We start from the raw sequence: 25,733 nt of genomic DNA on the forward strand, positions 1-25,733 counted from the left end.
ACTGAAACACTTGTGTTTTCTCCCTTCTTTTATGGTTGCGAAACATGGACACTCAAGGCCAGAGACACACAGCACACTGATGCATTTGAGCTTTGGTCCTGGGATGCTACGTATAAAATGAACAGAAAGAAAAACAAATGTGTCCATTAATGAACAACTCGATATGTCCTGACGACTTTCTATTCGGGTCATCAGAAAAATTGTCCAGTTCTTTGGCCACATTGTAAGAGATGGAAAAAATAATCTTGCAACGAAAGATCAAGGGCACGAGACCAAGATGAAGAGCAGTGAGCAGATGGATAGATCAAACCCAGAAGATCTCCGGTCTACCTCTTCAGCAGGCACTAAGAGAAGCTGGCAACCGTCTGGGATGGAGACGCTTGGTTCATAGGGTCACGACGTTCAGTAATGAGCACAATGACTTATAATAATGATGAATGAAATGATTTGATTTCTTCAATGGATTACAAAACTGCACACTTACAGCACTGCACTTCTTACTAGGTTCCATATGTTGTTGTTGTTGTTGTTGTTGTGGTCTTCAGTCCTGAGACTGGTTTTATGCAGCTCTCCATGCTACTCTATCCTGTGCAAGCTTCTTCATCTCACAGTACCTACTGCAACCTACATCCTTCTGAATCTGTTTAGTGTATTCATCACTTGGTCTCCCTCTACGATTTTCACCCTCCATGCTGCCCTCCAATACTAAATTGGTGATCCCTTGATGCCTCAGAATATGTCATACCAACTGATCCCTTCTTCTAGTCAAGTTGTGCCACAAATTTATCTTCTCTCCAATTCTATTCAATACCTCTTCATTAGTTATGTGATCTACTCATCTAATCTTCAGCATTCTTCTGTAGCACCACATTTCGAAAGCTTCTATTCTCTTCTTGTGCAAAATATTTATCGTCCATGTTACACTTCCACACATGGCTACACTCCATACAAATACTTTCAGAAACTACTTCCTGACACTTAAATCTGTACTTGATGTTAACAAATTTCTCTTTTTCAGAAACACTTTCCTTGACATTGTCAGTCTACATCTTATATCTGCCCTACTTCGACCATCATCAGTTATTTTGCTCCCCAAATAGCAAAACTCCTTTACTACTTTAAGCCTCTCATTTCCTAATCTAATTCCCACAGCGTCACCTGACTTAATTCGACTACATTCCATTACCCTCATTTTGCTTCTGTTGATGTTCATCTTATATCCTCCTTTCAAGACACTGTCCATTCCATTCAACTGCTCTTCCAGGTCCTTTGCTGTCTCTGACAGAATTACAATGTCATCGGCGAATCTCAAATTTTTTACTTCTTCTCCATGAATTTTAATACCTACTCCGAATTTTTCTTTTGTTTCCTTTACTGCTTGCTCAATATACAGATTGAATAACGTCGGGGATAAGCTACAACTCTGTCTCACTCCCTTCCCAACCACTGCTTCCCTTTCATACCCCTTGACTCGTAACTGCCATCTGGTTTCTGTACAACTTGTAAATAGCCTTTTGCTCTAAGTTTACATATGCTAGAAACGTAGATTTGCCTTTCCTTGATCTATTTTCTAAGATTAGTCATAGGATCAGTATTGCCTCACGTGTTCCAACGTTTCTACGGAATCCAAACTGATCTTCTCCGAGGTCGGCTTCTACCAGTTTTTCCATTTGTCTGTAAAGAATTCGTGCTAGTATTTTGCAGCTGTGAGTTATTAAACTGATAGTTTGGTAATTTTCACATCTGTCAACACCTGCTTTCTTTGGGATTGAAATTATTCTATTCTTCTTGAAGTGTGAGGGTATTTCACCTGTCTCATACATCTTTCTCCCTAGATGGTAGAGTTTTGTTAGGCCTGGCTCTCCCAAGGCTGTCATTAATGGCATGTTGTCTACTCCCGGGGCCTTGTTTTGACTTAGATCTTTCAGTGCTCTGTCAAACTCTTCACACAGTATCATATCTCCTATTTAATCTTCATCTACATTCTCTTCCATTTCCATAATATTGTCGTCAAGAACATCGCCCTAGTATAGACCCTCTATATACTCCTTCCACCTTTCTGCTTTCTCTTCTTTGCTTATGACTGGATTCCAACTGAGCTCTAGATATTCATGCAAGTCATTCTCTTTTCTCTAAAAGTCTCTTTAATTTTCCTGTCGGCAGTATATCTTAACCCTAGTGATATGCGCCTCTACATCCTTACATTTGTCCTCTAGCCATCCCTGCTTAGCCATTTTGCACTTCCTGTCAATCTCATTTTTGAGACGTTTGTATTCTTTTTTGTCTGCTTCATTTACTGCATTTTGTATTTTATCCTTTCGTCAATTAAATTCAATGTCTCTTCTGTTACCCGGGGATTTCTATTAGCCCTGGTCTTTTTACCTACTTAATCCTCTGCTACGTTCACTATTAGGTCTCTCAAAGCTACCCATTCTTCTTCTACTGTATTTCTTTCCCCCATTCTTGTCAATTTTTCCCTTATGCTCTCCCTGAAACTCTGTACAACCTCAGGTTGATTGATACAAAATTGATACAAAAAATCAGTTCAAAACACTCCTTTGATTTATGGTTTTACTTGTAAATGAATTATCAAAAAAATACCAAGATCCACTAAACAAATTTGATAAAAAGCTGATCAATGTAGGAGTGATAATTACTTTATACTAATACCATGATGCCTTTTTCTGGAGGGCATGCAGCTTTACTGTATGGTTAAATGTTGATGGCGTCCCCTTGGGTAAAATAGTCCCCCATTCGGATCTCCAGACGGGGACTACTCAAGAGAACATCATTATCAGGAAAAAGAAAACTGGCATTCTACGGATCGAAGCCTGGAATGTCAGATCCCTTAATCGGGCAGGTAGGTTAGAAAATTTAAAAAGGGAAATGGATAGGTTAAAGTTAGACATAGTGGGAATTACTGAAGTTCAGTGGCAGGAGGAACAAGACTTCTGGTCAGGTGAATACAGGGTTATAAATACAAAATCAAATAGGGGTAATGCAGGAGTATGTTTAATAAAGAATAAAAAAATAAGAGTGCGGGTAAGCTACTACAAACAGCATAGTGAACACATTATTGTGGCCAAGATAGACACGAAGCCCACGCCTACTACAGTAGTACACGTTTATGTGCCGACTACCTCTGCAGATGATGAAATTGATGAAATGTATGATGAGATAAAAGAAATTATCCAGGTAGTGAAGGGACACGAAAATTTAATAGTCACGGGTGACAGGAATTCGTCAGTAGGAAAAGGGAGAGAAGGAAACATAGTAGGTGATTATGGATTGGGGATAAGAAATGAAAGAGGAAGCCGCCTGGTAGAATTTTGCACAGAGCACAACTTAATCATAGCGAACACTTGGTTCAAAAATCATGAAAGAAGGTTGTATACATGGAAGAATCCTGGAGATACTAGATGGTCTCAGATAGATTATATAAAAGTAAAACAGAGACTTAGGAACCAGGTTTTAAATTGTAAGACATTTCCAGGGGCAGATGTGGACTCTGACCACAATGTACTGATTATGAACTGTAGATTAAAACTGAAGAAATTGCAAAAAGATGGGGATTTAAGGAGATGGGATCTGGACAAACTGACTAAACCAGAGGTTGTACAGAGTTTCAGGGAGAGCATACGCACACAATTGACAGGAACAGGGAAAAGAAGTACAGTAGAAGAAGAATGGGTAGCTCTGAAGGATGAAGTAGTGAAGGCAGCAGAGGATCAAGTAGGTAAAAAGATGAGGGCTAGTAGAAATCATTGGGAAACAGAAAAAATATTGAATTTAATTGCTGAAAGGAGAAACATAAAAATTCAGTAAATGAAGCAGGCAGAAAGGAATAAAAACGTCTCAAAAATGAGATTGACAGGGAGTGCAAAATGGCTAAGCAGGGAAGGCTAGAAGACAAATTTAAGGATGTAGAGGCTTACTTCACTAGGTTAAGATAGATACTGCCTACAGGAAAATTGAAGAGACTTTTGGAGAAAAGAGAACCACTTGTATGAATATCAAGAGCTCAGATTGAAACCCAGTTCTACGCAAAGAAGGGAAAGCAGAGAGGTGGAAGGGTGATGTTCTTGAGGACAATATTATGGAAATGGAAGAGGATGTAGATGAAGATGAAATGGGAGATAAGATAGTGTGTGAAGAGTTTGACAGAGCACTGAGAGACCCGAGTCGAAACAAGGCCCTGGGAGTAGACAACATTCCATTAGAACTACTGACGGCTTTAGGAGAGCCAGTCATGACAAAACTCTACCAGCTGGTGAGCAAGATGTATGAAACAGGCGAAATACCCTCAGATTTCAAGAAGAACATAATAATTTCAATCCCAAAGAAAGCAGGTGTTGACAGATGTGAAAATTACCGAACTATCAGTTTTAATAAGCTACAGTTGCAAAATACTAACACGAATTCTTTACAGACGAATGGAAAAACTGGTAGAATCAGACCTCAGGGAAGATCAGTTTGGATTCCGTAGAAATGTTGGAGCACGTGAAGCAATACTGACCCTATGACTTATCTTAGAAAATAGATTAAGGAAAGGCAAACCTACGTTTCTAGCATTTGTAGACTTAGAGAAAGCTTTTGACAATGTTGACTGGAATACTCTCTTTCAAATTCTGAAGGTGGCAGGGTAAAATACAGGGAGCGAAAGGCTATTTACAATTTGTACAGAAACCAGATGGCAGTTATAAGAGTCGAGGGGCATGAAAGGGAAGCAGTGGTTGGGAAGGGAGTGAGACAGGGTTGTAGTCTCTCCCCGATGTTATTCAATCTGTATACAGAGCAAGCAATAAAGGAAACAAAAGATAAATTTGGAGTAGGTATTAAAATCCATGGAGAAGAAATAAAAAATTTGCGGTTCGCCGATGACATCGTAATTCTGTCAGAGACAGCAAAGGACTTGGAAGAGCAGTTGAACGGAATGGATAGTGTCTTGAAAGGATGATATAAGATGAAAATCAACAAAAGCAAAACGAGGATAATGGAATGTAGTCGAATTAAGTCAGTTGATGCTGAGGGATTTAGATTAGGAAATGAGACACTTAAAGTAGTAAAGGAGTTTTGCTATTTGGGGAGCAAAATAACTGATGATGGTCGAAGTAGAGAGGATATAAAATGTAGACTGGCAGTGGCAAGGAAAGCATTTTTGAAAAAGAGAAATTTGTTAACATCGAGTATAGATTTAAATGTCAGGAGGTCGTTTCTGAAAGTATTTGTATAGAGTGTAGCCATGTTTGGAAGTGAAACATGGACGATAAATAGTTTGGACAAGAAGAGAATAGAAGCTTTCGAAATGTGGTGCTACAGAAGAATGCTGAAGATTAGATGGGTAAATCACATAACTAATGAGGAGGTATTGAACAGAATTGGGGAGAAGAGGAGTTCATGGCACAACTTGACAAAAAGGGACCAGTTGGTAGGACATGTTCTGAGGCATCAGGGGATCACAAATTTAGCATTGGAGGGCAGTGTGGAGGGTAAAAATCGTAGAGGGAGACCAAGAGATGAATACACTAATCAGTTTCAGAAGGATTTAAGTTACAGTAAGTACTGGGAGATGAAAAAGCTTGCACAGAATAGAGTAGCATGGAGAGCTGCATCAAACCCGACTCAGGACTGAAGACCACCACCACCACCACCACCACCACTACAACATGGTGCCTTATACTGGCGTAGGAATACTAATCTAGGAAGTGTTATTATCCAACACCAAAGGAAACAACAGAGAACACCTCCTCTCAGCAAAATCGCTCATCACTGAATGATTGTACACACAGCGATTGCATGGCTGGAGGCAGACTGCTTATTTCAGCTTGTTCACAGCCTACATGCATAGAAAGCTACCAGCTTTCTCAGTGTTCAGCCTGCATACAATGTCCCAAGTCTGTGGAAATTGTATGTACATTTGGATTAATCTGTTTGGACCCAAGCTCTTACATCAATACTTTTTCAGGCCTTATTTAAATTTGTTGTTATAGGTCCTATATTCAATATTTTTGATTAAGCAATTAACAGACTAATAGCTGAAATTGTATAAAATGAAAGTAAGCAATCAACTGAATTTAATTATATAATATACTGCTTGCTTTTGTTTTAATAAGATGATATTTTGATTGGTTTTGTTTTAATAAGATTATATTTAGATTGATTTTGTTTTAAAAAAGTGATGTTTGATATTTCTGGTACTTTTAGTTACCTTTCTTTATATTTTAATTAAATTCCTACTTGTAAAAGATAGGTTTGGTTAAAACAGGGCTATTAGTGAAAAAAAATGTCAGGAATAATTTATTTGTAACAATGAACTCATCATCATCCCATATTTTGCTGTGTGATTTACAAAAGTACTATGTATTTATGGAAATATGAAATTTTCAGATTATGTACTTAATAGAAAAAAATCACATTTTCAGTTTGTATTTTGGAAAAAAAAGAAAGAAAGAAAGAAAAATTTATCTTGATTAGAACCTATGTTGTGTAGTATATCACTGGAAAGAAGATATAAAATAATGCAAAATATGATACCTTTTCCACATCTCTAGCTCTATTGGGAGGCTTGTAGAGCAATTTGTGGCTAGTTTTTGAAAATTTTACATAGCCATATTGACAAAAAAAACAACTGAAATATGATATTTTTCTTAGTCTCAACACCCACTACAAGTACACCAAATTTTAGCAAAATTTAAAATGGGGAGGTAAAATCTTTATTTAACGAGTGTTGGTTTGACATGGAATGTGACAAGAGTCTAAAATATCAAGAGAAGTCCAGTGGCAACAAAGATACTTCAGAGATAGAGATTGTGGTGTAACATAGCACTTTTAGTAAAGTGATGTGTTACTCAACATCTACCTGGCTGAAGAATGATGACTGGCTCAGTGAAAGCATTTGTTATTAGTTAGTTTGTTTAAGAAGTTGGGAAGTTTGTTGCTTGTGCACATATGCTGTCCCTGATGGATGTCACACATCTCCTATGTGGGCGATGACGACATTTCCACTAGGCAATGGCAATACCTGCTGGAGGACAGTTAATCCATGCAGCTTTGTTCCAAATCGAAAAAGTAAGGCACGCCACGGAACATCGCATACCATGACAATGGAAGTGACGTCATGAGGGAGAGATGAGGTTTAGCTGTCAATTTTGCACAGAGCTGTAATAAGTGAACATCTTGCAGAATCAATGTCAGATCAATATTATTCACACTTTGATATGTGATGTTACCTTATTACGACTTATGGAGCACTATACATGTGTTTCTGAAGAAGTACTTTCTAATTCTTTAGTAGAAAGTTAAAAAATTGAGAAAACTTTAGTTTTCAGAACATGAAAAGTTTCGAAAGGGAAGAGGTCCACATTAAAGAATTACACAGTTTCTCTGAACACTGACTTAAGGTCAACAGTCAGGAATTTCAAGGTAATGTTGATTGTAATCTAACCACACTATACCACATAAGTTAAAAAACACTTCAAGATATTATATACATAGCTATTTATTCCTCATCTTAAGAACTCTGGAAGCAATTATGGTTAGTAGAATGTTCAGTTTCCATTTCCTTTTTGAAGCAGCAAATCAACCAAACAGTCATACAAATCGTTCAATTATCATCGAGAACATTACGAGTAGCTAAAAATAAGTGAACAAGGGGCATAACCATCACAAATCAATCCATACTGCTTAAAATATGAACCTCAAATTGCTCCACTCATAAGCTCCCACAAGCGAAGTTACATTTGCTAAAAATGAGAGAACAACTTGAAGTGTGACAGAATTTTCATGCACACTGCTGTCTTTGCTGCCTAAGGAACACAAGAAGATTAATGTAATTAAGAGTAGTTTCAAATTATGATTTTATGATGTAATTACGAAGTATGTATTTTTTCTATGTTTCATGCTGATCGAGTGACGATCTGAGTAATACTGCCGCATATACGTTGTTCTAAGCACACCAATGACACAGTCAGAGCGATACTATTAGTCGATGAAAAGCAACAACAAGATAATACTGCTGCTTTATTCTGATTCCCTGGGCCAATTTCTATTTTTGATTGTAAAAAAAAGGAAATTAAGAAACACCTTTCATTCTGTTCAGTTCATATTTAGCCACAATCAGATATACTCATACAAACTTAAAGTTTTGTAATGGCGAATATTATCGACTAGATATATTCAGTGACCAAATAAATCAGTGTGGAGCTGTTAGGTGATGAAAATAATTTAGTGCGTTGAAATTGTATCACGTAAATAGCACTGTGAACTTTATATTTCCAATTACATATTTGTGTGTGTGTGTGTGTGTGTGTGTGTGTGTGTGTGTGTGTGTGTGTGTGTGTGTGTGTTTGGTTTTTTTGTCTGTTTCCGACGAAGGCCTCGTTGAGCAACTGACAGTCTTTCTTGTTGTGCCTATCTGCAATTTATCATTTCTGATATATGGTGAGTAGCAGCTATCATTTTCATAATATTGTTATATTCCTTCCTGGATTTTCCATTGTTAAATTACACTATCCTGATATTTTGAATATAAACTTGGTATTTTGAAAAGAGAAGTACCTAAAATTTTGATTACTAAGAAAATGACAAATCTAATAAGATCTCTGGTCTTTCTATGCTTCGATGAAATAAAGTTACGACAGATTAATTAATGTTTATGAAAAGAGAGACACTTTACTTCTTAAGTCATCTACTCTCAAAAAGTACAATACTTATTAATATTGAGAGCACATATCATGAAAGCATTTGTGTAACAACAACAACAACAACAACAACAACAACAACAATAATAGCTTTGATATATTTGTGAATTATCGGTCTGAATACAGAAAGCAATGATAGCTACAATGCAACAGTATTTGGTATCTCTGCTGTACATAACATGGTGTCGCTGGAGGAAGGGTCAGTATTCAGGGATTTGACAGGAATGATCATCTGAAGCAAAAAAGTCTAGTAAAAGTTATGAGTTTTAGAGCACATGTTTACTTGACAATTTTTTCTTCTTTTGGTCCATACTATCTCCTTAAAAACAATTAAAACAAAGAGCTTGTTGTAGGAGAGATTTGTTTCACAGTGTCAAATATGAAGAGGTGCCTGTAACTCTTAAGGTATCCATCTTAGAGACCATGTTTACTCGACTCTTTTGCTTCAAATGATTGTTCTTGTCATATCTCTGAATATTGACGATTCCTCCTGTGACACCCTGTATAGTGACACAAATAAATAGGATTCTGAAGCTATTTATCTTATGTTGCCTAAATGAAAAAAAAAAAAAACTATCTGGATACTAACAATAAAACATTCTGGAAAAGAACTTGCATACAACATGAATCATGACAATCTGCAACTATGTAATTAATCATATACACAGAAGAAACATGATGTTTGAGGTGCATCAGCCCATTGTCACATAAAATGAGGAATATCAGGAAAACTTTTCCATTAAGGAAACAAAGAAAAGACAAAGTGGTACTGGAATTTGAAATCTAGAGGACAATATGAATGAGTGTGACAGACAACACTCGTAAGAATAGGATATGTGACATGTGTGACAGGGAATGAAATTGGTCTGCCTAATCATATTCAAGAGCTTTGTAAAACATATCGTACAAAGAGAAAGACTGAAATCACAAACCTGTACTGTTGTGTAGATATTTTCTGTTTTGAGTTCAAGCAATGTCTTTAGGAAACTTTTGTGATCTACACAACGTAGAAGTGTGTAAATGGCTGGGACATTCTTATAGCATAAGTTCACAAGCACTCCAAGTGACAGAGTACCAACTGTATTTTTCTCATTTATTATCCATGACGATAGTATTGACACTAGTTTTGTTAAATGTGCTTCTTGCCATGGGATTACTGCTCCGTAAGTCACATCCTGTAAAATATAAACATTTCAAATTATTACTGCACAGCCTTGGTACATAATACCATGTTGACACAATTACATTACCTTATACATAGCATTTCATCAATGGACAATATTTGCAGTAACAAGAAATACTACAGAGAACTAGTGTGTGTGTAATTTTTCTTGGATCAAATGCTGCAGTTTGCAAACAACTTAAGGTTTTAATTTAAATTCACAGTATAGCTAAAATAATCATTTCAGCTGTCATTCAATTATTACCCTTGTATCCAACCATAAGAATGCTTTAGATAAGGGCTGACATCGGAATATTAGTACCTTATCCATTAAAATTCTAGTGTAATTAAATTATGCTAATTATAGCTGTTGCTGTGTTATTGTTAGAAATCATGTCTACATCTATATATCTACTCTACAATTCACACTTAAGTGCTTGGCAGAGGGTTTATCAAACCACCTTCAGACTATTTTTCTACCCTTCCACACTCTAAAGCGTGTAGCAAAAATGAAAACTTAAATCTTTCTGCATGAGCTCTGATTTCTCTTATTTTATTACAACGATCACCTCTCTCTATATAGATTGGGCGTCAACAAAATATTGTTGATCGAAATTTTGTGAAAAGATCTAGCTACAATGAAACTGTCTGTTTTAATGATTATCATTCCCAACTCGCACATCATTTCCATGACACATTCTTCCCTATTGTGTGATAATACAAAACAAGCTGCCATTCTCTGAACTTTTTTTTATGTCCTCAGTCAATCGCATCTTGTAAGGATTCCACATAGGACAGGAATACTCTAGAACAGGATGGAGAAGTATAAAAAAGGCAACCTCTTTAGTAGCTCTGTTCCATCTCTTAAGTGTTCTGACAATAAAACACAGTTCCCCCACATTTTTCTATGTGTTTGTTCCAGTTTAAGCTGTTTGTAATTATAATCCCTATGTATTTACTTGAAATGACAGCCTTTAGATTTGTATGATTTTCTGGGGAACAGAAATTTAACCAATTCCTTTTTGCACTCACGCAGATGAAGTCACATTTTTTACTGTTTGGAGTCAAATGCAACTTTCTGCACCACACAGACATATTGTCTAAATCATTTTGCAACGAGCATTGATCTTCTGATGACTTCCTAGATGGTAAATGACAGCATCATCTGCGAATAGTCTAAGATGGCTGTTGTGTGTGGGTGTTTGCAGCTCACAGATGCCCAAAACCGAGGTAGCCTTACACATATTAAGAGAAAGAAATTAGGGTCAAATCACAAACTGCTAGCACACAGTGAGAAGGAAACTTATAAAATGGCATTAATTCACTCACTCCCACCTCGCTTACATTAATCCACACAATCACTGTATCTTAAAGGCCACAATACAATGGAGAAGGGTGAATGGAGCTATATACATGGGAGTAAAACTCACAGGAGAGCTAAAAGAGGCAGAGGGAACTGTGACTGCCTGACAACTTACAAAAAATGTGGATGAGCCAGTCACCCTGTTAACACATTAAGACCATCTACCTAAATTTTGAGGAAATAAGTTGGGCAGATCACAAATTCTTAAAACTCTCACCATAACCATTTCAATGTAACTTAAATTAGAGTGCAAAAATGTCACTGTCCTCTGGTTCAAAAATAAAACACAATCTAGTAAAATGTGGCGCATAGTGATCTGAACACCACACATTGGAGGGTTGTCACGGAGGAGCAAGGAGCCATGCATCATAGGGCTGTGATCTACGCAAAGACGAGTGGAGGACCTCATCCCATTGACGTGGCTGGAAGGAGGTACGCCACAGCCAGGTTGTGGGTTTTACTATTTAGATCTTATTGTCTGTCACTTCCACCTACTCATCCTACCATTGACGCAAGACACTGTACTGAAATAGTGAGGCTACAGCACGCAGGGGACTGGTGCACTGAAATAACTGAGGATCATGACACGCCTCCTTGGCTGCCAAATCTGCCCTTCCACTCTCCATCATACCCATGTACCCTGGTAACCAGAAGAAAGATGCCTCCTTCCACAGCCTCTATAGTTGAAGAAGGGCATCCTGGATATTTCAGACTACTTTATCCGGTGGGTACATACATTGTAGAGAGTGAAGAACACTCAGAGAATCAGAAAAGACAAGGAATTTAGCACTCCAAGAATGTCTCAAGTGCCACAGTGCCTGTAAGACTGCATATAACTACGAATCAAAGACAGTAAAGTCTCGAGGTTGGTTGGCTGGTTTGTTTGTTTGGGAGAGGGGACCAAACTGCCAGGTCATCAGCAAAAGTCTCAAGGCACTCGGGCCTTGAGGATAGGATCAGAGCAACCAACGGATTTCCCCCCCATTTAGAGCCAGCTACATAGTTGTGGTGCTCATTTAAAATGTCAGAAAATATTACCTTAAAATCAGAAGTGTGATCTCTCTTGTACTGCATCAAATTGAAAATTTCACTGGGCCTCTGCAGGAACCATGGTGACAGGCAGTTGAAACCCTGGATTTGGTGTTGTACATGCTCCACATCAAATGCCTCCAGCACACACTGGATGCAGATTCCAAACTGCATTGTTGCTCATGAAAGATTGGAGGAAAGGCATTCCAGAGACAGAAAAGCAGCAGTATGTTATGCAGGGCAAGTCCAGCTCCGACTTGATGAGTGATGGTCAGCATAGAAACTGAGTAAACTGAGTATGGGACTAGTCCTGTAAACACCTGTGGCCAGGCTACTCACAGGGTGAATAGTGTCACTAATCTGAAGGTAAGAAGGCGAAAACACACACACACACACACACACACACACACACACACACACACACACACACACACACACACACACACACTTATCTGTAGAAAACTGAAGATCCATCTTTGCAGCCCACTCCACTAACCTCTGCACTTTAAGTTGCAACTGATGGGATGCTGTTGCAACACTTGAGGAGGAACAGAAAATACCAACATCATCCACAAATAAGGCACACTATAAAGGACTCCTTACCGTAGACATGATACTGTTTATGGCTATAGCACGAAGAGTAACATTTAAAACATTGCCCTGAGGAACACCATTCTCCTCTTCAAAACAATCTGATAGCATGTTACCAAGCCAAAACTTAAAAAAGCTCTTGAACAGGAAAAACTGTGTGAAATCTGAGAGCTGGTCACAAAAGCCCCATTGATGGAGTTGCACGAGAATATTGTGTCTCTAAGTAGTGTCATAAGCTCTACTGATATCAAAGAATATACAGAGACAGTGATGTTTACATAGGGGAGCCTGCTGAATAGCTGCCTCTAGTAAGTTCAGATTTTCGACAGTGGACTGAAATCTCCAGAATCAACACGGAGTGGCTAAGGAGTTGTCTGGTCTCTAACAACCAGATCAGGCAATGGTTGACCATGCACTCCTGTGTCTTCCCTACACAGAGCATTAAGGTGACACTCCGGTAGCTACTGAGACACGTGCAGCCCTTTCCTGGTTTGAGGAGTGGTATCAGAATTCTCTCTCCACATGTGGGACAGTCACGTAAGATTATAACTTTTGGGTAAGGTTTCCTTTGAATCTGCTGGCAAATGTCAATGCATACACTACCAGGTTTGGTCATGACTGCGTACAGTACATGAGTCCCAGGCAGTGCCAATTCAAGCTCCTACATGGAGAAAGAGTACTCTTAAGACTCAGAATTGTGACATCTGAAGCCCAACTTCCCCTCTCTGCAGCTGCACGGCAGCAGGGAAACGCTGAATCCTGGTTGGCATTGGCTGCAGTTGCTGCAAAATGCTCTACCATTGTCTGAGAGATGTCTCTGGGCGTTGTTTGGAGACACTACTGTTTCAACACTGCTACTATTGCTAAATGACTGTGTTTACGGGAGATCCTCCAGATGGCTTCCCATACTTTTGTAGAACAAGTGGAATGATTGATAGAGTCCAGGAATGCTTGATGACCTTTTCTCGCTCTCCTTAATGCGTTATCAAGCCTTGGCTATTGCGACTCTAAAGATTGTGGAGTTGTCTGCCGACATTTAAACTGTTGAAGGGCCACACATCTCTCCCAGATTGCTGAACGGCCCTCATCTTTCCAATGAGGTACAGTTCGCCTACCACAATGGCCTGAGGACTTCAGGATCAACAGGTCAGTGACAGGAAGGATCACACATGTGATGTGGTCCACCCATTCCTGGACACTGTTGTGGTGTTCAAACACAACCATCTGGTTCAACAGCACCCAGGTAGCTCTACTGATCATTCATTTTGGTGGCTTCTGTTCAAGCAATGCTCCATTTCACAATGGAAAGTGGTCACTGGAATGAAGGACATCAGTTGCTTCCACTGGGCTGAGTCTGCAAAGGCTGGAGAGCAGAAAGAGAGGTCGATGGCTGAGGGTTTTTTTTTTTGTTTTTTTTTAGGGGGCACAACTACATTGGTCATTAGCACCCTGACTAAGTTAGGAATGCACCGCGAGGCACAAGGTTAAAACAGCAACTAAAAGGGACAACACTATAAAAGACGTATTAACAGGCATAGGATTAAAAACAGCATAATCAAATGTCCTTAGACAGGTGTGTCAAGTTGATAAAACGAAAAACGCGAGCAGCAGCTCCTGGGTCATCTGCTAAAATGGCATCCAGAGTACATGGCAGGCCAAGATCAAGACGCACTGTAGTAAAATCCGGACACGACGTTAAAACGTGGCAGACCGTCAGCAATTGCCTACATGGACAGAACGGCGCCAACGCAGCCATCAGCAGATGGCGATGGCTGAACCGGCAGTGTCCAATTCGTAGCCGAACCAAAACGACCTCCTCCCACCGAGAAGGACGTGAGGAGGACGTCCAAGCCGCAAGAAGAGGTTTCAAGGCCCGAAGCTTGTTGTCCGTAAGTGCAGCCCAATCAGCATGCCACAGCGACAAAATGCGCCAACAAATGACCCTGCTACAATCTGATGAAGGGACACAACAAGAAGCCGTCCAAGGCTGGAAAACCGCAGCCTTAGCCATGGCATCTGCAGCTTCGTTCCCAGGGATACCGACATGGCCAGGAACCCACATAAAGTTAACAGGAGAACCGTCATCCACCAGGTGTGAAGAGAGCGTTGTATCCGGTGCACGAAAGGGTGAACTGGATACAGATCACTGAGGCTCTGGATGGCACTCAGAGAATCGGAGCAGATGACATAAGCAGAATGTCGGTGGCGGGCAGACGTAAAGAACAGCCTGGTAGAGGGCAAAGAGCTCAGCTGTGAAGACCGAACAATGGCCATGTAGCCGGTATTTGAAACTTTGTGCCCCGACAATAAAAGAACACCCGACCCCGTCATTGGTCTTAGAGCCATCTGTATAAATGAAGGTCATATTAATGAACTTCGAACGAAGTTCGACAAAACGGGAGTGGTATACCGAACCGGGGGTAACCTCCTTTGGGAGTGAGCTGAGGTCAAGGTGAATGCGAATCTGAGCCTGGAGCCAAGGTGGCGTGTGGCTCTCGCCCACCCTAAAGATTGCAGGGAGTGAAAAATCATGGTGCTGAAGGAGGCGACGAAAGCGAACTCCAGAGGGTAGCAGGGCAGAGACATATAACCCGTATTGACGGTTGAGAGAGTCGTCAAAAAAGGAACGATACGATGGGTGGTCGGGCATTGACAGTAGCCGACAGGCATAACGACAAAGCAGTATATCGTGCCGGTAGGTTAGTGGCAATTCACCGGCTTCAGCATAAAGACTCTCGACGGGACTAGTATAGAACGCTCCGATCGCAAGCCGTAAACCCCGATGTTGTATGGAGTTGAGGCGGCGTAAGATGGACGGCCGTGCAGAGGAGTATATGAAGCTCCCATAATCCAGCTTGGAGCGGACGATCGACCGATATAGGCGAAGTAGGACGGTTCAATCCGCTCCCCACTACATACCATTGAGAACACGGAAGACATTTAGAGAACAAGTACAACGGGCAGCCAAATATGACACATGTGGAGACCAGCTAAGTTTCCTGTCAAATGTAAGACCTAAAAATTTTGTTGTCTCCACAATTGGGAGAGCAACAGGACCAAGTCGTAAGGAGGGTGGGAGAAACTCTTTGTAGCGCCAGAAGTTAATACAGACTGTCTTCTCGGCAGAAAAACGGAAGCCATTGGCGACACTCCAGGAGTAAAGACGGTCAAGAGAACACTGAAGACAGCGCTCCAGGAAACATGTACGCTGCCCGCTGCAATAGATGGTAAAATCGTCCACGAAAAGGGAGCCTGATACATCAGCTGGGAGGCAATCCATTATTGGATTGATCGCTATGGCGAAGAGAGCGACCCTCAAAACTGAGCCCTGTGGCACCCCATTCTCCTGGCGAAAGGTGTCCGACAGGACAGAAGGCACACGTACCCTGAACTGTCGATCCATTAAAAAGGAACGAATAACAAGAGGAAGGCGACCGCGAAGGCCCCATGTATGCATGGTGTGGAGAATGCCCGCCCTCCAACAGGTGTCGTAAGCCTTCTCCAAATCAAAGAACACAGCCGTGGTACGGCGCTTCCGCAAGAAGTTATTCATAATGAACGTCGACAAGGTAACCAGATGGTCAACAGTAGTGCGGCACCTACGAAATCCACATTGTACATTGGTAAGTAGGCATCGAGATTCGAGCAGCCAAACCAAACGAGAGTTAACCATTCGCTCCATCACCTTACAGACACACCTGGTAAGTGAGATGGGTCGATAACAGGGAGGCAAGTGCTTGTCCTTCCCCGGCTTAGGAATCGGTACAACAATACTCGTGCCAGCATGCGGGAACATGTCCCTCAATCCAGACGCGATTATAAGTACGCAGAAGGAAACCTTTACCCGCTGGAGAAAGGTTCTTCAGCATCGGAATATGAATAGAATCAGGCCCTGGAGCAGAGGACCATGACCGGGCAAGTGCATTTTCAAGTTCCCGCATGGTGAATGGGGCATTTTCACTTTCACGATTCAAGGAACGGAAGTTAGGTGGCCCAGCCTCTCTGCCTGTTTTCGGGGGAGGAAGGCAGGGTGGTAATGAGCAGAGCTCGAAACCTCCGCGAAAAAGCAGTGGAAGGCAATGGAGACATCCTCAGGGGCCACAAGGACGTCATTCGCAACCGTCAAGCCACAAACTGGTGAGTGGACCTTAGTGCCAGATAGCCGGCGCAGGCTACCCCAGACAACAGGAGAAAGAGTACATAATCGTTTATAATTGATACAATTCGCCACTGTAGGGTGGCGTTTAAAGGTGCGTAAAGCACGTCGACAAGCACGTAAAGCGTCTCTACATGCTGCGGTCCACCAGGGGACCGGTACACGACGTGGAGAAGAAATAGTGTGAGGAATGGAATATTCAGCAGCAGTGAGAATGACTTTCGTGAGATGTGCGACCTGACTATCGCAGCTTGTGAAGGTTTGATCCTGAAAGGTCGCCCTAGAAGAGAAGAGCCCCCAGTCTGCTTTGGAGATGTTCCAACTAGTTGAGCACGGAGAGGGGGTATGATGCAGGAGATGGATAACACACGGGAAGTAGTCGCTCGAATATGTATCAGAAAGTGCATACCACTCAAACCGGCGTGCAAGTTGGGTAGTACATATAGAGAGGTCTAAATGGGAATAGGTGTGAGATGTGTCCAAAAGGAAAGTAGGGGCACCAGTATTGAGGTAGACAAGATTGAGCTGGTTGAAAACGTCTGCTAACAGGGAGCCCCTTGGACAGGATGCTGGAGAGCCCCAAAGAGGATGGTGGGCATTGAAGTCTCCAGTTAACAAAAATGGTGCAGGTAGCTGAGCAATAATTTGCATCATGTCTGCCCTGGTAATAGCAGACGACGATCGAGTGTAAACAGTACAAATGGAAAATGTAAAAGTGGGGAGAGTAATGCGGATGGCAATTGCCTGTAGGCTGATGCGCAATGTGACGGGAACGTAGTAAATATCATCCTGGACCAGCAAGATAACCCCTCCATGAGCCGGAATACCTGCCACAGGGGGTAGGTCAAAACGCACAGAGGTGTAGTGTGCCAAGGCAATTTGATCGCATGGGTGTAGCTTCGTTTCCTGGAGGGCCACGACGAGCGGACGGTGCAAGTGGAGCAGCAGCTTTAAGTCCTCTCGGTTGGAGTGAATGCTGCGAATATTCCAGTGAATAAGTGCCAAATTGAGAAGAAGAAGATGCAAGAAGGGGTCACCTCGAAGGCCGCTGAGGGTCTGGCTTCGAGCAAGCACTGCTGCCGCTAGCAGTAGGCAGTCAGTCATCGTCCATTTGTTCTATAGGTTCATCGGCCATCTTGTTAAGATGGCCGGGAGGGGGAGCGTCCTCCGCTGGTGAACAGCCAGATGTTCAGCTACCAGCAGTGCGGCCAGGCGAAACGGATGACGGCCTGGGGCGGCAACCGCTGGGTGGCGCAGGAGCAGAAATGCGCTGTGGCGGGGAAGGAGAACTGTGCTTCCTATGAGCCTTCTTGGAAGGTCGTTTTGTTGAAGTATTGGTCGATGGCTGGGAGTTCGAGGTACGTAGAAAGTCTGCACGGGACGGTTCCTTTTTGAAGGCCCGTGCATCTGACTTCCGGGTCTTCGTCTTGGCAGAAGCTGATGAAGGTGCTTGTGTCCGAGGGGTGACGCGAGGAAGAGGAGACGTCGACTGGGCGATCTTAACACTGGCCGAACGGACGACCATAGTGTTGAAGGTCAGATCGCACGTCTGCGTCGCCACCTCCCCGGTAAACCGAGGAGAGGCAAGGACAGTACTGTATTTCCCTGCTGGGAGCACTGTGGGCTTCCTACTTGCAAATAGCTTGTGAGCAGCCGAGGTGGACACTTTCTCTTTGACTCGAATTTCCTGTATACATCGTTTTTCCTTGTAGATGGGACGGTCATGGGAGGACGCTGCATTGTCACCCTGACAGTTCGCACAACGTGGAGACGGAGGTGGACAGTCACCCTCATGGGCATCCCTGCCACAATTGTCACATTTAGCCGCAATGGAACAAGACTTGTGCGTGTGATTAAAATGCTGACACTGGTAGCAGCGAGTAGGTGTCGGGACATAGGGGTGAACAGAAATAACCTCGTAGCCCGCTTTGATGTGCAACAGCAGCTGAACACTATCAAATGACAAGAAAAGTGTCCGGGTCCATACAAGGTCATTGTTGACCTTTTTCATGGCCCTATGGACAGCCGTCACGCCCTGCTCAGCGAGGAAAGACTGAATCTCCTCTTCAGTCAATCCGTCGAGTGATCTAGTATATACCACACCACGAGACGAATTCAAAGTCTGGTGAGCCTCCACCCGGACAGGGAACGTGTACAGGAGTGTGGCCCAAAGCAGTTTTTCTGCCTGAAAGGCGCTCTCAGTTTCTAGTAACAAGGTACCGTTACACAACCAGGTACAAGACTTGACCGATCCGGCTATGGCATCTACGCCCTTCTGGGTAACGAAAGGATTGACAGAGGAAAAATCCTTTCCGTCCTCAGATTGAGAAACTACGAGGAACTGTGGGGCAGGTGCTAGTACTTTTGTCACTGGTGGCTGGTCAAGTTTCCATTTGTGGGCAGAAGTCGAGAGAGAAGAAGAAGAGAAATCCATTGCGGAGGAATCCCCCATGGTTGCCAGCATCTCCGATGTAGTGAATGTGGGAGGCTGCACGGCCTTAGAGATGTTATTGCTCTCATCAAACAGGATGTGTTTCAATGTTTTAACTTCCTGTACCTTCCTTTCTTCAAGGAAGACATTGCAGTCCCTATTTCAGACAGGGTGATCCCCAGCACAATTTACACACTTCAGAGGCGAAGAGAAACCAATTCAGTCACAGCCGTCTTGCCACATTTGTCACAAGTGGCTTACACCTTACACCCACCTAAGGTGATGTTCCCAAAGTGCTGGCATTTAAAACAGTGCTTTGGGTTGGTGACAGAGCCATACACTTAAGTGAAGGAAACCTGCCTTGATATGCTCTGTGAGTTTTGTGCTACTGAAGGTAGGGATGAAGGAGTCCGATTTTACTAGATCCCCAAACAGCCTTTTCAACATATTTTGCACATCAGCAACCCCTTCCTGAGCCCACTCATCTTTCAAATCCTCCTTCAGAATGTCTACCAGATTTAAATATGACGTAACAACCTAGGTGTTCTGGAGCTCTGTCTCTATGGAGTATTCTCCAAGGGATTTAGCTTTACAGAGACTTGTATCTTGGGAACTAGCAGTTTCAACGAACAGTGTGCCATTACACAATCGTTTAACAGATTTCATTGCACCAGCGATGACTTCCAAACCTTTTTGAACATAAAAAGCGAAAACTTTCTCAAAACTGCCCCCTTTCCACTTCACAATCAAAAACATTCTGGCCAACAGCAGAGGAAATAAGAATTCACCCAGACAGAGCCACTTGTGCCCGAGAAAGCGTTATACAACTGAGGCACAGCATGTTCCACAGAAATGGTCCATTAATGACTGTTCCACCTCAACAGCCATGCAGCTCGTCAGTGTGCAGTACACCTCGAGACTGAGGTTTTTCTTTATAGAGGTTTACCATCCTTGCGATCTGGGCAGTTAAGTGAAGATCCCCATTCTCTGTGACACACAACATTCCACCACCATGCTCAACATTGGTTGCTCAAGCATACCCACAGCATACAGTGAGAGGAATGGCTGTGTTTACCAGCCTCCAGCTCATGAACGCACAAACCCCAAGGTTTCCAAGCCCGTATCCAGCAAACAAATGCTGAGCCCCAGAGGACAACAGATTGTCTCCCTAATCTTTTATATAGATTAATGACAATATGGAAAGGGCAGATTGCTACGCATCGTATAGCCTGTCCGCACAAATGGCCACCAACAAACTGTGGCCACGAAACAGCTAGAACAAACAATTGCTGAGCACACTGCCCAACACAACGTCCTTCATTTCAATGGCTACTTCACAGCCCATGCCATCTGGATCCTTTCCACTAAGCTGGTTTTACTGAATTGCACAGCTGAGAATTCTCTCTGCAATATATCCCATATTTCTGTAAACCTCCTGGCCCCAAACTTCATTGCTAGTCACTGTCCTTCACCCACCTATCCTTCCCTTCACTCTTCCCATTCAGCACTACATAGCCTCCTATTGCAACACACTCCACAGTCTTTTCATGTCTCTCCTTTTCTGCATCACCCCCCCCCCCCCCCCCAATTAGCCTTCCGACTGCACCTAGCTGCCCTACCCTCTCCTTACCCTGTCCCTGTATGCTCCTACAAGTCAAGTAACATTTTACTGACTCCCCCCCCCTCCGCCTCCTTATGCCCACTGTCCAGACTGCTGTTTCCATCACGTGCTGTAGCTTAGAGTCTGGCATTGAGAGCCAGAGAATACTGTCGTGTGTGTGTGAATTGTGTTTGCATGAAAGTGTATGTGTATGTTGTCTAATTCACAAGAAGGTCTTTTGGCTGAAAGCTTACTTGCTTAGCAATCTTCTTCTTGTGCCTGTCTGTGAATCAACATCCTCACTATATCGTGAGTGCTGTAACTATTCCATCTCAGATTTTCAGATACAACAGAGGGCTTAAGACACTTCCTTGGAGAGAGCCACATATCACTTCTATTTTACTCAATGACCTTTCATCAGTTTCTATGAAATAATCTTTCAGTGAGGAAATCATGAAACCAGTCACACAACAAAGATGATACTCCACACACATCTGTAGCGAATGGCTCACTTTGTCTCTCTTGTAATTGTTATCACCACTTTTTGTACATCTTTTACAAGGAAAAAAAAGAGACATCGGTAAATATTCTAGAAATAACACCTTGAATATTTATTTTTAACTGACAGCAGGAATCTATCACCATATTCATCCTATTCCATAAAAGCAGGTGTAAAACTGCCAAACTGTGATATCACTCTTGTATTTTCTTTGACGTTACTTAAATCTGGCAGCAGTGGATAGTAGTAATTCTTTGATCCAACATTATTTTGTTTCTGTGAGTAAATGTCACTGCTGTCATTAGTAGCATTCACCATTTATTTTCAAACTGTGTTAGTGTGATAATGCTTGTTTTAGAGTTTTAGTAGATTTTAACATACAATAATCAACAAATTCACACATCATGTGTAGACCAAACTATGATATAGTTGATAACTCAACCATTCCTTCATGAGGCATGTGCTTTTGGCTTTGTTTACAAACAACGCAATATTTCCCTTTCTTTTGTGTACTTTATCACAGACTGTTTGAAACATACATACCTGCAACAGCTTCAGTACATTTACTTTCTTTTCACGAGTAAGATTGTTTCCCAAAATCTTGGCTAAAACAGGAACAAATTTAAAAGTATTTGTCAGGGCAGCTCTTGCTGATTTGTTCTTGCAAGCCTGTTGCAGAACTGTAACAGCTGACCATACTAGCGGACAACTAGGTTCCAAACTAGTCATCAATTCATGCAAACATGTATAAAACTCTACTGATATTCCATTGTTGGGCTCAAATACTGTGATATCAGTTGTGACACTCAGCACCTATAACAAGATGACAGATATAAGCAACATTTCTCTGTAAAAAAAACTAGCCTTCCAACAATTATGTTAAGGCATTTTCAAAACTGCAAAGTAACATGATAATTGCAGCAGTGAGTGATACAGAAATTTCCAGTGCAATAATTATATTTTATGGTAAAGTTAAAACATAAAACTGGTACAAATGTCAACTAAAGCAACACAGCATTAAAAAATAGCAGCCAGTAACAAAATAACATCAATTACAATTTCAATAAATCACAAATAAGGCAACTTCTTGCTTTTCAAACCAAAAAGTATATCTGTAATATGCTACAGATTCCTAATATGAGCATTACTGAGAAGACCATCTTCTAAAAGATGTAGCAAGAAACACATACGAAGGGCGACTACCGTCAATTGCCAAAATAACAACTTAAGTAGAATGTCAACTTTTATGAATACCAGAGTGTAACAATTAAAACAATCAATTATTGACAAAATTATTTATTTGGATAGCTACAAAAATCCAGCATTAGGAGTACACATGCATGAAAGACGGTTGCAATTAACAAGCTTTCAGAACCTGTGGCTCCTTCTCCAGGCAGAAGGGTTGAAAGGAAAGGAAGAGGGGTTCAGGAAAAGGAGTAGATTTCAAGAAAGTCACCCAGAACCGCAGGTCCTGGAAGACTTACTGTATGCGATGAGAAGGGAAGACTGTTGGTGACTGCATCGGATGAGATTTGAAAACCTGAGAGCTTAAAGGTGGAAGACAAGGTAATACGCAGACAGAGATTACCACTTAAACATCATTCGGGAGTTAAGAGTTAAGAGCTAAGTGTATTGAACGAAACAGAGGATGAATGGGCATAGGCAGAGGGTGTATACTGGCAACTCGCAATATCCTGTTGCAGAGCATGCTCTACAACATGACGTTTGTGACCTCAATGCCTGTTTCACCAAATGCATCGTCTGGATTCTTTCCTCAGACACCAGTTTCTCAGAACTCCGCAGGTGGGAACTAGCACGTGTCCTTGGTTATCATCACCCACCTGGCCTTAATTAACATTAATTGCTTTCGTCTCAGCATTTCTTCACTGTAACTACTCTTTGTTTCACTCCGTTTTAGTTTTCTACATCTTTCATTGTCTTTCCCATCTATTATTCACTGCCCCCTCCCATCTCTGTTACATACAATGCACTCAGCTTCTCACTCTTATTAACTATGCACCATGTTTAAGCAGTAATCTCTCTCTGTCTGACTATTACCCTGTCTTCCACCTTTAAGCTCTTGGATTCTCAAATCTTTTCTGATGCAGTCCCCAACAATCTGTCTTTCCTTCTCATCCTGTATGGTAAGTCTTCCCTGACCTGCAGTTTTCGGTGACTTTCCCAAAATCCACCCCTTTTCTTAGGCATCTCTAGTCATTTTCCTCCACCCCTCTTCCTTCTCCTTCAATCCTTCTGCCTGAAGAAGGAGCCACAGGGGGGGGAGGGGGAAAGCTCTGAGGCACAACATAAGTAAAAAATTCACGCTAAATGATAACAGCCAAACAGTTGCAAGATAAAGATTTATTGAAATCCTTGACCATGGTTTTAGTATATCTAAATATACCTTCATCAGAAGCAAAAATACACCTGAACAGGGAGATACCTTCATTAGCAAAAAACTTAGCAACAAAGCTAAAATAAAAGAAAAAAACAAACACTACTATAGCTTCAAATACCACGAAAATTACCAAAGTATTACAAACACAGAAACTTTTAGTCACTTACTAAAATCACATCCTGCAGTGGAAGTGCATAAAACAATCATGCCAAAGGTCTCATCAGTAGTTAAAACTAAAATATCACCTCCATCATTACAACATATTTATGAAGAGATGGTCGATGCGAACATGGCATACTATCAGTACTTAGCCTATGAACTAGTGTAAGAGGGTGTGGAAACACTAGGGCAGACTGTTTCACCGAGAGGGGGCACTTGTATGTGCGAGACATTCGGTACATTAAAACCCGGGATACATACTCATGCGTGCCAAAATTTTAAAGGTTATGCTACTTCAAACCCTCTGTCTTAATAAATAAAACATATCAGAACCAGCCACATTTAAAATTTTTATGAGTAAATAATGGATGGCCAACATGATACATTTTGAGTCATCAAGCAACAGTTAATTCTGAAATGGAGGTAAGTATGAGGGTAAACATTATAGAAGTAGACCAAGGATCATCTATAGTAAGCAGGTACAAGTGGATGGTTGCAGCAGTCAGGTAGTGATGAACAGACTTGCACATGACATACAAGCAGGAGAGCTGTGCCAAAACAGTCTTATTAATTCTTTTATGTAACTAAAGTTTAACCATCTGTTGGCTCTTTACAGCACACAGGGTGCTAATTGCTCCTTTGGATGGTGGCAAGGAAGTGACAGGATACTTGGAAAGTGGGGCACTGTGGGATTATGGTGGATATATCAAAGCAAATAAGTGACCTGCATGCAGCTAAATAAATGTAGTGAATACTGATCACTGGTCATTTGCAATTACATCACTCTTAACTTTAATGTAGTAGTGTCACTAACGACATCTGTGTGAACTAATGTACAGGCTCTTCCAGATGCCACACCATCAAATTTCGATTGGAGCACCATGATGAGGATGTCCTGATTAGGTGTGAAGGGTCAGGAGGATCAGTCACGTTCCAGGATCACAGTCTATCACCAGTAGGGATGGACCCACATCAAAAAACTTTGGTTCATAATCTAAGAGCGTGGGGAGATGTGGTGCCTCTGGGGTCGCCAGAGTAGCACACACTCATTTTTGGTGGTCGATATTCTTCAGGAGGCTTGTCTGCTGTGAGTGTAGGAACAGATGAAGAGTGGGAAACACTTGGACCCACAATCTGTGGCTCCTACAGCCACTGGTTTGTATCAGGACTCAATATGTGAATTTCCGGGGAAAGGGACCCAGAGAGGAAGCCCTGCGACCAGTAGATGCCAAAGGAGGGAGATGATTCTCCAGTTGACTACGGAAAGGGGTTCCCAAAGATGGTTCTGCAGGAACCACAAGAGGGGAGGGTGGTGGTGTTCATATTCTTTCCTTGCCTCAGTACGTGGGAGGTGGTCAACTGATTTATATCCTTGTATTCTCTTTTCTTTTTTCAATATTGGGCAAGCTGGTGAACTTGGAGTATGGTATGTTATACACTTTATGTGCAAAGACAATTGTTTGCAAAAACAACCTTCATGAAGTGATCATCTGCAGTTACCACATTTTGGGCCTGCCATGCAGCATTATGATAGATGTGTCTATTGTAAGGATTGGAAACATCAAGGGCAGTGGGTTTCACATCATATCTGTAGACCATAAATTTAACTTTTTCTGGGAAGACATTTCCTTCGAAAGCTAAGATGC

At 41.7% G+C, this 25,733-nt stretch overlaps 1 protein-coding gene across 1 annotated transcript in view; it reads right to left on the reverse strand.

Annotated features, from left to right (window-relative positions):
- The window catches only part of LOC126285386 (uncharacterized), a 185,596-nt gene that overhangs the window by 125,697 nt on the left and 34,166 nt on the right, over window positions 1-25,733 (reverse strand). Inside the window, exons 2-3 of the mRNA XM_049984725.1 lie at window positions 22,074-22,343; window positions 9,632-9,874 (exon numbers count right to left, since the gene is read on the reverse strand). Coding sequence (XP_049840682.1) covers window positions 9,632-9,874; window positions 22,074-22,343 — 513 coding nt within the window. The remainder of the gene's footprint in view (window positions 1-9,631; window positions 9,875-22,073; window positions 22,344-25,733) is intronic.

Source organism: Schistocerca gregaria, chromosome 8, assembly GCF_023897955.1.
Source record: "Schistocerca gregaria isolate iqSchGreg1 chromosome 8, iqSchGreg1.2, whole genome shotgun sequence".
Lineage (NCBI taxonomy): Eukaryota > Metazoa > Arthropoda > Insecta > Orthoptera > Acrididae > Schistocerca > Schistocerca gregaria.